The 13,305-nt window shown below is 44.4% G+C and overlaps 1 protein-coding gene and 1 long non-coding RNA gene across 3 annotated transcripts in view; one reads left to right on the top strand and one right to left on the bottom strand.

The window, feature by feature from the left end:
- Positions 1-7,724: 7,724 nt before the first annotated feature.
- On the bottom strand, positions 7,725-10,281 carry LOC141584589 (uncharacterized). Its single transcript, XR_012517717.1, has 2 exons — positions 10,067-10,281; positions 7,725-9,460 (listed from the first exon to the last, which is right to left on the bottom strand). It is a non-coding gene; the product is annotated as an uncharacterized LOC141584589 (long non-coding RNA).
- A 560-nt stretch (positions 10,282-10,841) lies between these two features.
- RAPGEF4 (Rap guanine nucleotide exchange factor 4) overlaps positions 10,842-13,305 on the top strand; it is a 329,303-nt gene continuing 326,839 nt past the window's right edge. For both annotated transcript variants that reach the window (XM_039469846.2, XM_010352028.3), the window contains exon 1: positions 10,842-11,068. In XM_039469846.2, the coding sequence (XP_039325780.1) occupies positions 11,004-11,068 (65 nt within the window). In that variant the 5' untranslated portion in view covers positions 10,842-11,003. The remainder of the gene's footprint in view (positions 11,069-13,305) is intronic.

The following is a 13,305-nucleotide window of genomic DNA, read 5'->3' as shown; positions in this document are numbered from 1 at the left end:
AGGAGTGAACTCTGTGGGGTGATGGTAATGTTCAACGTTTGGTCTGGATGGTGATCACATGGTTTTACAAATCTTAAAAAAATCACACAATATTCACCCATTTTGTTCATTTTACTACTATATAAATGACATGTCAAGAAGATGATGTCGAAAAGATCCAAAGGCCTTTCTGGCCTCAGGGAACATGTCTTTGTCCCTTCTCTGACGTCTCCTCTGAGCACTCTTCCGCGTATTCACTTCCCAACACCCTGGCAGCCTTCTGCTCCTCCAGCACACCACGAGTACTGCCCCCTCGGGGCCTTTGCACTGGCTCCTCCCTTGTCAGCACTCCCTGCCCTCAAATATCCCCGCAGATACCGTCCTTCCCTTTGTTCAGGTCTACCTGTGAAAACAGCTTTGGGCAAAGGTTAAGGCTTAGAGTGTTACTTGGGAGGTACAATCCCACACAGTTGGCCACTCGATGTGTTAGTTTCAAAGCAGCTGTAATAACACACCACACGCTGTTGTCACTCAGAACAGCAGAAATGTATTGTGTCACAGTTCTGGATGCTAGAAGTCTGAAGTTAAGGCCATACTCCCTCTGAAACCTGTAGGGAGGCTCCTTCCCTGCCTCTTCTAGCCTGGGTGTTTGCGGCTCTCTGTGGAGTTCCCTAGTACTTAGATGCACCGCTCCACTCTCTGCCTCCATCGTCACCTTGCCATCTCCTGATGTGTCTGTCGCTTCTCCTTCTAAGGACAAGAGATTGGATGAGGGCCCCCCTAATGACCTCATCTTAACTTGATTCTATAGCAAAGACTGTCTCCAGATACTATAAAGTCACATTCACAGTTACTGTGGGTTAAGACATCGACACATCTTTTTGGGGAACATAGTTCGACCCCTAAAACTCAGTCGGTGCACAGGCCTGGCCACAGAGTGGGCCGTGTGGAGAAACTGCACCATGCGGAGCGGGGCAGGGAGAGGCAGTTCAGCTGCCCAGCATCCTCCAATCTCCTGTTTCCTGTCTCCCACCGGTCAAAGTCCATTCAGGGGGAATAAAATCCTCTTCCTTTCTGAGTTGCATCATTCAGCCCCATTGGCAGTTGCTCAGGAAACAAGGCCCTGCAGTTTGGCATTTCAGCTGAGTTTGGACGTGGGGACAGAAGCCAGATATTCTAGGCCTGTGGCTGGTGAGCCTCAGAAAGGGAAACCACAGGGGCCTGTGGTGGCTGCAGGGAGCAAGTGGCTGAGGAAGGGACAGGTGGTGCTGAGACAGGCTGCAGGTTTTGCCCAAATGTCACCTGATCAGAGGAGCCTTCTCTGACTACTTCATACGAGATAGATGCCCCTTCCCTGTCTCTGCATTTCCTTGTTTTGCTTAATCATTCTTCACATCATTTATTGCCACTGGACATATTATACATTTATGTGTTTATTCGCTGTGTCTCATTTTACTCACTACCACAGCATCCCCTGCAAGTGGAAATTTGTCTGCTCACCCTTTGCCCTTTCTCTAGTGCCTAGCACCATGCCTGGCGCATTGTAGGTGCTCAGTAAATATTTATTGAGTTTCAATGACTCAAAGAATCAAAGGATGTAAAGAAATGAAAAGGACTTGGTCTCTGCAGTCTGTTAGCAGGTAGCTGAGTGGTGGCAGTGAGATTCTGTTGGGTCAAGACAGACTTATCCTAAGCAGGTCAGGAGCCAGGTGCAGCTGACGGCAGAGCTCCATTTCCAGGGCTTGAATTCTGTAGCTCCCCGAGGAGGCTGAGGGCTGATACGATCACAGCTGCAAAGCCTCTGGGTCACCAGGCAGAGGAAAGAACAGACAGAGGGAACCCTTCTCATCTGGACTTGGAGGTCAACCTTGCCCAGAGGGGAGGGTATTGCTTCTTGCAGAGACCCATTGGAGAGAAGGAATCCTGTCTTCCCATGTTGACCTCTTCCTAAGCCTCCTGAGTTATTTTGTATCTCTGGAACCAAACTAGTACTTTTAATCCCAAAATGCCAATGAATATATCTTCTTTACTAGCGATAGCACTGTCATAGTTTTAAGGTGAAAATTAATATCACCTGAGCTAAAGAGCTCGGCTCCTTATTACTTTATTGCCCATTCAAGATTTAATATGTCTCACTTTAATGACAGTTCTCCATTTTACTTCCTTCAAGTCGTGCATGCTCTTGGTTCACTATAATCAATATGATTTTTAGTCACATTCTCTCTTTCCTGTGCTATTTTCTCTGTGGAATTCACTATATAAAGTCATCCATTTTTTGAAACATGTAGAAGACCATATTGGATTATAGATGAAAAGGAAATTGTAACAAATACTGGGTGACCATAATTCATTCAAAATTGGTTTGTGGCAATTTTCTCTGTTAGTATGAAAAATGTGTATAATACCACAGGTGGAGATTTTCTGAGTTGAATAATATACTCTGAGTCTCTCTTACAATAACAAAAAGCAATGGCAGCTTTTTAATTCACCAAAATAAATCTACTCCACCACTAGAAAATAGGCCTAAGACTAAAGCTGTGACATGGTGACATTTTCCTCACTGCAAATTGTGTGCCTAAGTTCATTACTGCGACTTTACCAACTGAGCTTGAGCAAGTGGCATATGTAACCCTCTCTCTTTGCTTTGCTGAGAAAGTGCAGGCTTCATTTCCGTGAGGAAGTCTTTGGCATGGGTGGAGTGCTGAACCCATTCTGGATCTGAGTGATGTGTGGATTGCTGACTTTCACCATTCTGGGTTTGTGAGAAATTGTCCTTTCTGGGAAGGGGGTGAGGTGGAGCGTTGAAGCTCTTTCCTAGCCTCTTGCCTCCCAGGAGGCAGGGAGTTCGTATGTTATAGGAACTAACACTAATGACTATCATTTTCTTTATAGAGGTCAATATGCTTCTCTAGCAGATGCAATTACTTCCAGGACAAAAGATTTTTCTTTTCTTTTAAGACTTGCTTCCATTAATAACTAAGTCACAAATTTTAACTCTGAATTTTTTTTTTTTTTTAATTCAGAGAGTTCATTTTAACTTTGCCTCCTGACTGTATCATTGACCTTTCTGTAAAACTAGGAACTGTAACTGCATTTACCTGTGAAGTTACCTGAAGAGCTCAGGGAGAACAAAAGGGAACTTTACCTTAGTCTTTTACAAAGCTGGGGATTGGAAGACAGTCACTAGACAAGCTCGAACTTGTTTTTTTTCTTGCGCTCATATTTAGTTGTTTGCCTTAATTCTAGTGCCGCAAAGTTAGATATCTCTAAAATACAGTTAAAACTAAACAGCTAATTCCTTTCTAATTTAATTTCATTTTACATGTGATAAGATAGAAATACAAAAACAAAACAAAGTTAAAACTCTGCTTCTAAAAATCGCAAAGAAATGTAACACCGTCAATCTAAAAGAAAGGAACTAGGGCACAATTAATGTAAGTAGGAGTTTATTTGAGCTGAGTTTGAAGATTGCAACCCAGGAACACAGATGTACATTGCCCTGAATAGACACTCTGATTAGTGGCAGTTACAGGCAGACTTTTATTTATCTTTTTCTTTTCTGTTTTAAATAGGGTCTCACTTTGTCACCCAGGCTGGAGTGCAGTTGTGCAATCTCAGCTTATTGCAGCCTCAACCTCCCAGATTCAAGTGATCTTCCCACCTCAACCCCTCAAGGAGCTGGGACTATAGGCATGTGCCACCATGCCTGGCTGCTTTTTGTATTTTTTGTAGAGATGGGGTTTCCCCATGTTGCACAGGCTGGTCTTGAACTCCTAGCCTCAAGCGACCCAACCACAGGAGTAAGCCACCACACCAGGCCTACGGGCAGACTTTTAAAGGTAAGAAGGGAAAACAGTGAGTGGGCTGATACAAAGTTGTTTGTCAGGTATTCTCATTGATTTACAGAAATAACGTGGACTAGTGATTGACTATTCATTGTTAAGCTATAGGGTGTGGGTTATAGTATCTGTTGTGGCACTATTAGGTTAATTTATAGCTACTGTGGCCATAGCTAATGCAGTTTCAGGAGATAAATACATAGTTCAGAGTGGGGAATAGGGCACAACTGTGATCTCATTTTAATGCCTCTCTGGGCCTAACAATTCAAAAGGGTTCACAATCCTCAGATGAAAGTTCTTTTCTTTCCGTAATACCTAATTTAGTACTGAAAATATTGAGGTTTAAAAAAATTTTGTTATCATAAATAAAATTTTAGCCACTTTCCTGTCCCCCCATTATTGCTTTAAGATTTTAATCGAAATATATTCCCCTAAATGGACAAATCACAGTTTTAAAACAAACCACAACCTTTTTATTATAACCCACAAATTGGGACTCTCCTGATCAGATATTTTTAATTATGCATTTCTTTTTTAGAAAGCTCAAGAGACTGTAAGAACTGTACTTCCCTAATGAGTATGGTATTCCTCACAACTCCCAGGTGAATAGCTTTGTGTAGAAAAGGCAATTGTCTTGGCTGAGTAGAAATTAATGTCGAAGGTGTGGAAGGAGACTGACTTGATTGAGTTTGCACTAGCCTAAGTCACAGATGTTAAATGGCAAGTTTCATGTGAGGCACCAAAATAGAATAGATATGAAATTCCAAAGTGAGATGCCAAGATGCAAACTTTCAATCAAAATACTAAAGACCAGTTTCATGAGTCCAAAACTTCTCACCCAAAGGGGGAAATAAAAGTGCCTATGAAGGAAAAATTAAATGAAGATTTTGTGAGGAGTTGTAATGGTTAATTTTATGTGTCACCTTGAATGGACCAAGGGGTCCCCAGATTAAACATTGTTTCTTTGTATGTTTGTGAGGGTTTTTCTGGATAAGATCAGCATTTCTTTTCTTTTCTTTTTTTCTTTGAGATGGAGTTTCACTCTGTCACCCAGGCTGGAGTGCAGTGGCATGATCTCAGCTCACTGCAACCTCTGCCTCCTGGATTCAAGCGATTCTCCTGCCTCAGTCTCTCAGGTAGCTGGGACTACAGGCGCATGCCACCATACTTGACTAATTTTTGTATTTTTAATAGAGAAGGGGTTTCACCATGTTGGCAAGGATAGTCTCGATCTCTTGACCTCGTGATCCACCTGCCTCAGCCTCCAAAAGTGCTGGGATTACAGGCGTGAACCACTGTGCCTGGCTGAGATCAGCATTTCAATCAGTGGACTCAGGAGATTGCCCTCCCAGAGGAGGCAGCATCCTATCAGTCGGGGGCCTGAACAGAACAAAAAGAGGAATCTGCCCCCCTTTTTTCTGCCTTACTGCTAGCACTGGGACATCTTATCTGTTTTTGGATTGGGATTTTTAGCAGCTTCCCTAGTTTTCAGGCTTTTGGATTCAGACTGAATTACACCACTGTCTTTCTTGGGTTTCCATCTTGCAGATGGCATATGGTAGAACTTCTCAGCTTCCATAACTGTGGAAGCCAATTCCTCATAATAAATCTCCTTTTATAGATACAGATATAGACATAGATATAGATATATAACCCATAGGTTCTATTTCTCTGGAAAACCATGACTAAAACAGAAGTATTTTCTTGTTTTAGTCATGGAAAGTCTTGAAAAATAATACTTCTCATGTTATTTTTTCCTCTCCATGTGGGCCACTCAGAGAACCTATAAGTTGGGAGCATAGGGGACTGTTGTGTGACTCCAGCCCCGGAAACCTAAAAATGAAGAGAGAGGGACTGGTGAGCCTCTTTGGCAAGTGAAGAGACTGTGCTGTTGGCAGGATTGATCTGCACTCTGAGTTTATTAGAGCAAAGTAGGCGTTGAGTGTCCCTATGGACCAAATGTGGGACACACAGAAGAGAATGATCCTGGAGCCCCTTTAAATGCTGCTCAAGAAGACAGCTGGGGTGTGGGTGGAGGATAAATTGGGAGTCCTACAGAGGGAGGAAATTTGGAGGGGACTCAGGAAATCCTGAGTGGCACTTGCCTATGTGGGGGGCCCAGCAGCAGGGGCACCTAAGAACACATGAAGAAGGCACTCACAAGGGAAAGAGCAGGCTTGACATTTGCCAGGCCTGGAAGATACAGTGCCATCTTACAACTGTCCCAGTGAAGTAAGAACTTTCCTGCCTTCCTTTTTCTCTTCCCTTCCCTGCTCTGATTCTGGAAGGGTCAAAACCAGGAGCTTTCACGGTGGGCTGGGATGAGTAAGGAAAGGAGAAGCTGACCACATCTTCTCCCTAAAAGGCTGAGACCTGCCTATGACCAGCTGTAGGTTGGGGAGGAGGACAGAATTCTTCTCTTTGAAATAAAGATTGAATTACGTAGTGATATATCGGTTTGGGCATTCTAATAGAAAGAATCTGATACTTTCGATCACCTGTAAGTGACCAAAAAAGCTATATCCAGTGGCAGGGGTAGAATTGCCTTCACTGAGCAAGTTTAAAAGGACAGTGAGAGAAAACATTGAAATTGCCTTTATGATTTCACCCCAGGAGTACTGCATCTTCAATGAATTGGTTATATCACCAGCAGGAGGGGTAGATGTGTTTTTATAACCTATCTTCCAATGAGGTGAATCTTCCAAACATGGTGAATCAGATTTTCCCCATATACGGATATTACTGAATGCCCAATCTATGATAGAATTTCCTGGAGAATTTCTATAGGTTTCTCAGAAGACCCATTCCTTGTATCCTTCACAGTCAAAACTTGCAATTTAATTTATAGATGTCAAAGCCCTTTAGTATACGTGATCTCGATAGCTTACCACCACCAGATCCCTGTGAAATGCAGAGAACGCATAGTATTATCTGCACTGCATGGAGAATAACAGCTTAGAGTTATTGAACACCCACCATGTGTTTGGCACTTATGCTAAATATCCTACAAATACCAAGTTCATGTGTAAAACTATTAATTTCTCCACTGTACAGATGATGAAATGGAGTCTTAGGCTAAGTCGTTAATTTAAGGTGAAACATTTAGTAGAAGATGGGGCTGCAATTTGAAATTGGCTGCCTGCCCTCAAATTCCTAACTTTGAACCTCTGCTCAGATGAACTAAGTGGAAATCAGACATTTAGCAACTCATTCAAGTTATCTACATAGCATTAACAGATATTGGTCTTGTCTCATCCTTGTTTCATGGAGACTTCAGTGGAGATCTTAGTTCTTCAGTAGAGAAAGAATTTGCTAAACTGTAGGAAGGAGGTTAAGCAGATAATACCTTTTCTCAGTGAAAAAACAAGCCTCAAAAGATAGTATAAGTAAATTATAGCTATGTATTAGAATATTTGGTGGCCAGGAAAAAATGTCTAAGGATTTTTTTTAAGGAATGTAAAGCATTTTTCTATTCCAATAGAAAAAGTAGCCTATAAACTATTAATACTTTCAAATCTATGCACATACATGATATGCACATATATACATATACACAGCTAGTTATATATATGTGTTTGTGGGTAGATGTATGTCATATTATTTCTAAATTTTAATTTTTTAAATTTTTGTAGTGATGGGGGTCTCATTATGTTGCCCAGGCTGGTTTTAAACTCCTGGCTTCAAGCAATTCTCCTGCTTTGGCCTCCCAAAGTGCTAGGACTACAGATGTGAGCCACTGTACTTGGCCTCGATTGAATATTTTTGCAATCAAAAAGTTTAGAATGAAATGCACTAACATGGTAACAGTATTAACTCTAGGTGATAGAATTATGGGTAATTTTTACTTTTTCTCCTATACTTTTCTCGATTTCCCCCCAAAAGATCATATTATTTTTCCTCTCCATATGAGTTTATTAAGTTTATTATTTACTTAACATTTTTTACTGAGATGATTTGCATACTATAACATTCACTCATTTTAATGATACCATTTGACGATCGTTATTAAATTTATAGAGTTGTGTATCCATCGCCACAGTCCAATTATTTTAGATCATTTCTGGAAGATTTCTCAGGCCCATCTGCAGTCATCCCTTATCCCCACCTCCCAGCCTCAGGCAATTCCTAATCTATTTTCCATCTCTATAGATTTGATTTTTCTGGAAGTTTCACATAAATAGGATCATGCAACATGTGCTCTTCTGGGACTGACATACATGATGTTCTTTTTTTTTTTTTTTTTTTTTTTTTGAGACGGAGTTTCGCTCTTGTTACCCAGGTTGGAGTGCAATGGCGTGATCTCGGCTCACCGCAACCTCCGCCTCCTGGGTTCAGGCAATTCTCCTGTCTCAGCCTCCTGAGTAGCTGGGATTACAGGCATGCGCCACCACGCCCAGCTAGTTTTTTTGTATTTTTAGTAGAGACGGGGTTTCACCATGGTGACCAAGATGGTCTCGATCTCTCGACCTCGTGATCCACCCGCCTCGGCCTCCCAAAGTGCTGGGATGTTCTTTTAATGAGAGGGATGTGAATAAACACTCTTTGGTCCTTTGCTTTTCCATCCAATCCAAGCAAAAGCCCATTTTCTTCAACTTAATACTATGATAACTAATTATCCACAGAGTTTCCTTTACTTCTATAGTTCCTGACCAGGAATCAAATCTCTTTCAGATCACAAGATAATCTGTAGAACCGTAAAGCTATTCCTGACATTTTAAGGATCTCTACTTTTTAATTTCTCCCCCGTTTCTCTATTTTTACATTAAAAACTGATTTATAACTATTTTGTTCTTATCCTCTGGACAGTCATTGTAGACATGCCCTATACTCCCATTCTATTGGCAGAAACGGACACCATCACTGATGTCGCGAGGGCTTTGGAATCAGACAGACCCAAATTCAGCTCCCAGGCCCCATCTCCTGTAGCTGGGTTATCACCCTTTCCTGAGTTCAGTGTCTTAGTATCTTGGAGTTACTTGTACCTACCTCCTGGCTGGATGGAGACTTGCGCATGCTCTGGATAAGCTAGTGAACACTGGTTCTCCTTTGAAAGGATATTCTTTAAATAAGTCTTCAACTTCTCTTTAGAGAAAAGGCAGGACCCCCACACAGCAAAACAAAGGCCGTGCAATTCATCACAGCTACACTTCTTAAAATGCAACGTAGACTCCTCGAGGGTCTCACTCTCACTCCCAGCAGCTCCTCAGTGTCTTCCTTCCAATCCAATTAACACTCTCCCTGAAAGTACTGATACATACCATTTTCAGTATTTCATTACATTTTCAAGGATATTTATTGCTCCTTGCAGAGTAGTGTCCTTCCGGCTCTGCCTCATAGAGTGTTCTGAAGATTAAACGGGATCACACATGTAAAGAGTGCTGCACAGAGTCTAACACTCAGTGGATGTTCAATAAATGGTGACTATTAATAGTATCATAACCAAAGCTATGGCAACGCCGAGCTTCCGTGTGATGACAGGTGATGTGCCACTCCTTTCTCCTCTAGCTCCTTATCTGGAAATCTTCTTTGCGTAAAGGCATTTTCAGAAAGATTTTGGTGACCTTGAAACATTTTCAGGTGCTCTCTGATGTGTTTATAAATGAAACTCAATATATATAGGAGATACATTTCCTCCTTCATACCTGTATAGTAACGAAGCCACAACATAAATATCTTTGGTTAATCTTTCCATAGTATATTATTTTAAATGTTACCATAAACATGATAGAAATTAACAGAATGAAGGTCAACTGGGGAAAAAGCCCTGAGCAGGGAGGGAGGAGTTGCTGCTGGAACCCTGTGGCAGGTCGGAAACCAGATCCTGGCTATTGAGCAGAGGGAAATGGCAGATCTTTGGAGGCTTTAAATCATGGTAATAATTGTTAGGATCAATGCATCCCAGAACGCACTTGCTGTTTCCTTCTCTCCAGGCCCCTTGAAGCTCCCCTGAGCGGGGTTGGATGGGGGGGGGGGGGACAGTAGAGGAAAGCAATACTCTGTCCCTTTTCCCCATTGTCTGCCCCCAAATGCAATGCCGTAAATATCAAAACAGTGCTTGGTGATAGTCCAAAAGATTTAACTTGTCCCCAGATTCCTAAACAAGCATCGGAGTGTAATTTGGTTCTTGGCAGCGTGTAACTGAACAACTTGTAGGCATGACATTTGTGTGAACATTTACAAGAGACAGGCCCCACTCAATACTCCAGCCAGAGGAAGCAGAGGAAGTGGGGCCAACCATCCAAGCTCACCTGAGCACTCGAGGTCGGGGGAGCGTCTTGGCCCACATCTTAAAACCTCAGTTCTGCTGCGGTCCGGCTACTCCCCATTCTTAGCTGTGTTTTCTTCACCGCACAGGTGACGGGAAGTGCAGACAGGCCCAGGGTTCAAGGCCAGTGACTTCAGCCTGTCACCCCCTCAGTCCACATAGGGCCCACCGGCCCCTCCTTCCCTGCCCTCTGCGCAGCCCGCACTGCCCCCCATTGCGCCCAGCCCTTCCTCACCCGCAGGAGACGCTGCCCTCTCCTTCCTCACTGAGAGACTCGACGGGCGTCCCCACGCCAAGTCTTCCCCGCCCTCCCCTCCAGCCCCTTCTGAAGGGGAGACAGCAAAGGTGAGCAAGAAACCGCCGGTAAGTTTCGACAGCTGCTGAGGAAGACTCAAGGGTTTCTAAGGAAACAGAGAGGCAGCAGCCATTTTAGTGGCATTTGCTGTATGAAAAATATATAGACGCTGGCATCCCCCTCCCCACTCGCGCCGCGGCGCCCGCCCTCCCGTCCGCCTCGGAGGCCCCGGGGCGAGGGAGGGGCCCCAGTCTCAGGGGGACGCAGCGGCCACCTGTCGCAGGTGCCGGCCACCGGGGTCACCACCCCCAGCGTCCCCCAGCGGGCGGGACCGCGGGGTCCCCACCCCGGGGCGGAATCCCCACCCCCGGGCGCCGCAGTGCAGCGGCGGGCGGGCGGCTCGGCCCTCCCCGCGCCCGCGTCCCGCCCCCCCGCGTCCCCTCCCTCGCTCCCCCGCCCCAGGCCGCAGGAGCCCGCGGGGAGGGCGGGCCCGTCGCAGGCGCGCTGGTCGCGAGGCGGCCGGGAGGAGCGGGGTCCGCGCGGCGGGCGAGGCGGGGGTGGAGGCGCAGGCAGCTCCAGCGCGGGAGGTCGCCGCAGCCGGGGACACCGCGCGCCGCCGCTCAACATGGTCGCTGCGCACGCTGCCCATTCTTCCTCCTCCGCCGAGTGGATCGCCTGCCTGGATAAAAGGTAGCTCGGCCGGGGGCCGCAGCCGGGGGCAGGGCTCTGCGGCGCTGCCCGGGCCCGGAGACCGCCGCACCCCGACACCTGGGCGCAGCGCGGCCGGGCTGCGGGTGGCCGGGGTCCCCGAGCGGGGGAAGGGGTTGAGGTCCTCGTCCGGGAGACAGGAGGACAGGGACCCCCGCCTCTCGTGGGGTGCCACTGGCATGAAATTATTACACGTGGTGGAGAAAAAGCGCAGTGGCCGGAAAGGGGGGAGAAAGCACCCCCCTTTCCAACCCCCCGCCCCGCCGCGACTCCAGGCTCCGCTCCTGGGTGGGGGTTTATTTTCTCTTGGCATCACGGGACAGAAGAATCGATGCATACCCCTTCCGGCTATTCAGACCTCGCGGGGTATTAAGTTTTACGGAGGGGTGGGGGCACCGGCAGGTGCAGAGTAACATTCTTTTTTTGTTCTCGAAGGCAAAGTGTGAGGGACCCAGTGGAGCTGTCGAGTCCCTTGCTGAAATTCACAGCTCTCTGCCCCCGCAGTCGCTCGCTCAAGGTCTGTGTTAGAGAAGGTCATTTGGGAGGCTGCTTCCGTCTTAATACCTGCGTCTCGGGAAAAGACCTTTACTCTAAAAAAATTAAAACCATAAAGCATGTAACTCCCGATGGCAGCTCTCTAAGGAGGATGTGTGTGTTAACAGTGGATTGTAGTTGTTTTCAGGCTCTGACAGCATAATTTTCTGTTTGTCCAGATTGCAGGTTTAGCAGTAAACATTACACGGTATGTTAGCAATTATAGCTTATTACCCTGATTAAAAGGTGATGCATCTGAACTTTCAAGAACTGAGCCAGAAATCTTGCTGAGTGAACTGCCTCTGAATTTCGGAGTTAGATGCAGAGGGCAGTGATTCACGTCTTGCAGCTATCTGCATGACATCTCTATTTGCATTTGTGTGAAATATTTTGTGCTCTGCCATATTGAAAAATTTTCAATTAACAGATTCGTAACCAGATCAAACTTGAAAATCTTAAGTGTGACATGCTTTGCATACTCTTTTATAGGCCATTGTTGAAAAGTATTAAGTAATTTGAGAAAAGCTAAATGTAGCTCATTTGAACAACTTAATATATCTGAGAAATAAACTTGACTTTCAGTTACCACACAGTAGCAAGATTTTTGGCAGGCAGTGCCCTATTTACGTCTAAAATGATATGTACTAATATTAGAAGAGTTGCATGCAATAAATAGTAAGACAATTAAAGTAATGGTTAAATCATACAAGATTATGTAGAAGAACTAAGAGCATTTAAAGTATAGAGGTTGTTAGTGTGATAAGTATCTAAATTTAATAGATCAGGAAAAAGGAATTATATGGGATTCAAGATCTTGCACTTAACCTATAAATAGTGTGCTTCCTTGTGAGTGAAATTTTTAGATAATAGATAACGTATTTCTATTTGTAGAAATGCATGGCATGGCAGTTTTTGAACAGTCGGTAATTCACTGGAAACCCTTTAGTCAATAAGAAGTACTTATGACAGAATCATAGAGCAAGACTAACACAAGTGGGACATATTCGACTCTCTTTCCATAATGTGTATCTGCCCAAATGATTTTGCTGGAAATTGATTTTTTAGAGCATGGTGCCCCCATTTAATGCCACCATTCATAATGGTAAAAAAAAAAAAAAAAGTACTAGAAAAAAAAACCTTCACAGATACTGAGCATAGCATCAGAAGAGTGCAGATGAGTGGATAGATCAATAAGCTAAGGGTTTTAGGCCCAGAGCTGTCACCAGTTCTGATATTGGATATGTTACTTTGACTTCCCTTGAGTGTCTGAAAAATGAGGATAGGACTATCAGGGATAAGTGGACACATGGACGAAATAAAAAATGGAGAAATACTTTGAAAAAACTGTGAGGTGCCATGTAGGCTTTTTTATTTTGTGGCATTAAGAGAAACTTTGCATGTTCTGCAGTGTTCATGCCAGAATCAATTCCTATGAGGAAACGATTCAGGGCAGCAATCTTATTGTAAGAAGGCCGTGGAGGACTTGTTTTGAAGTTGTATTTTTACTTAGATTGTTTTTATTTATTTATTTTTTAGGAAAGCAGAAAGATTGAGAGTGCTGATGGAAGTTGACTAGGGAAGCCCCCTGAAACCCCCGTTTAGTGGGGACACTGCCCTCAAAATTCCTGAGAAGTGCTATCTTGATACTCTTTTTCAGGCACTGTGCTGGGCACTGGGGATGCAAC

This window comes from Saimiri boliviensis, chromosome 5 (assembly GCF_048565385.1).
Source record: "Saimiri boliviensis isolate mSaiBol1 chromosome 5, mSaiBol1.pri, whole genome shotgun sequence".
Taxonomy (NCBI): domain Eukaryota; kingdom Metazoa; phylum Chordata; class Mammalia; order Primates; family Cebidae; genus Saimiri; species Saimiri boliviensis.
The sequence above is the reverse complement of the archived record's forward strand: the minus strand, read 5'-3'. Positions and strand labels throughout refer to the sequence as shown.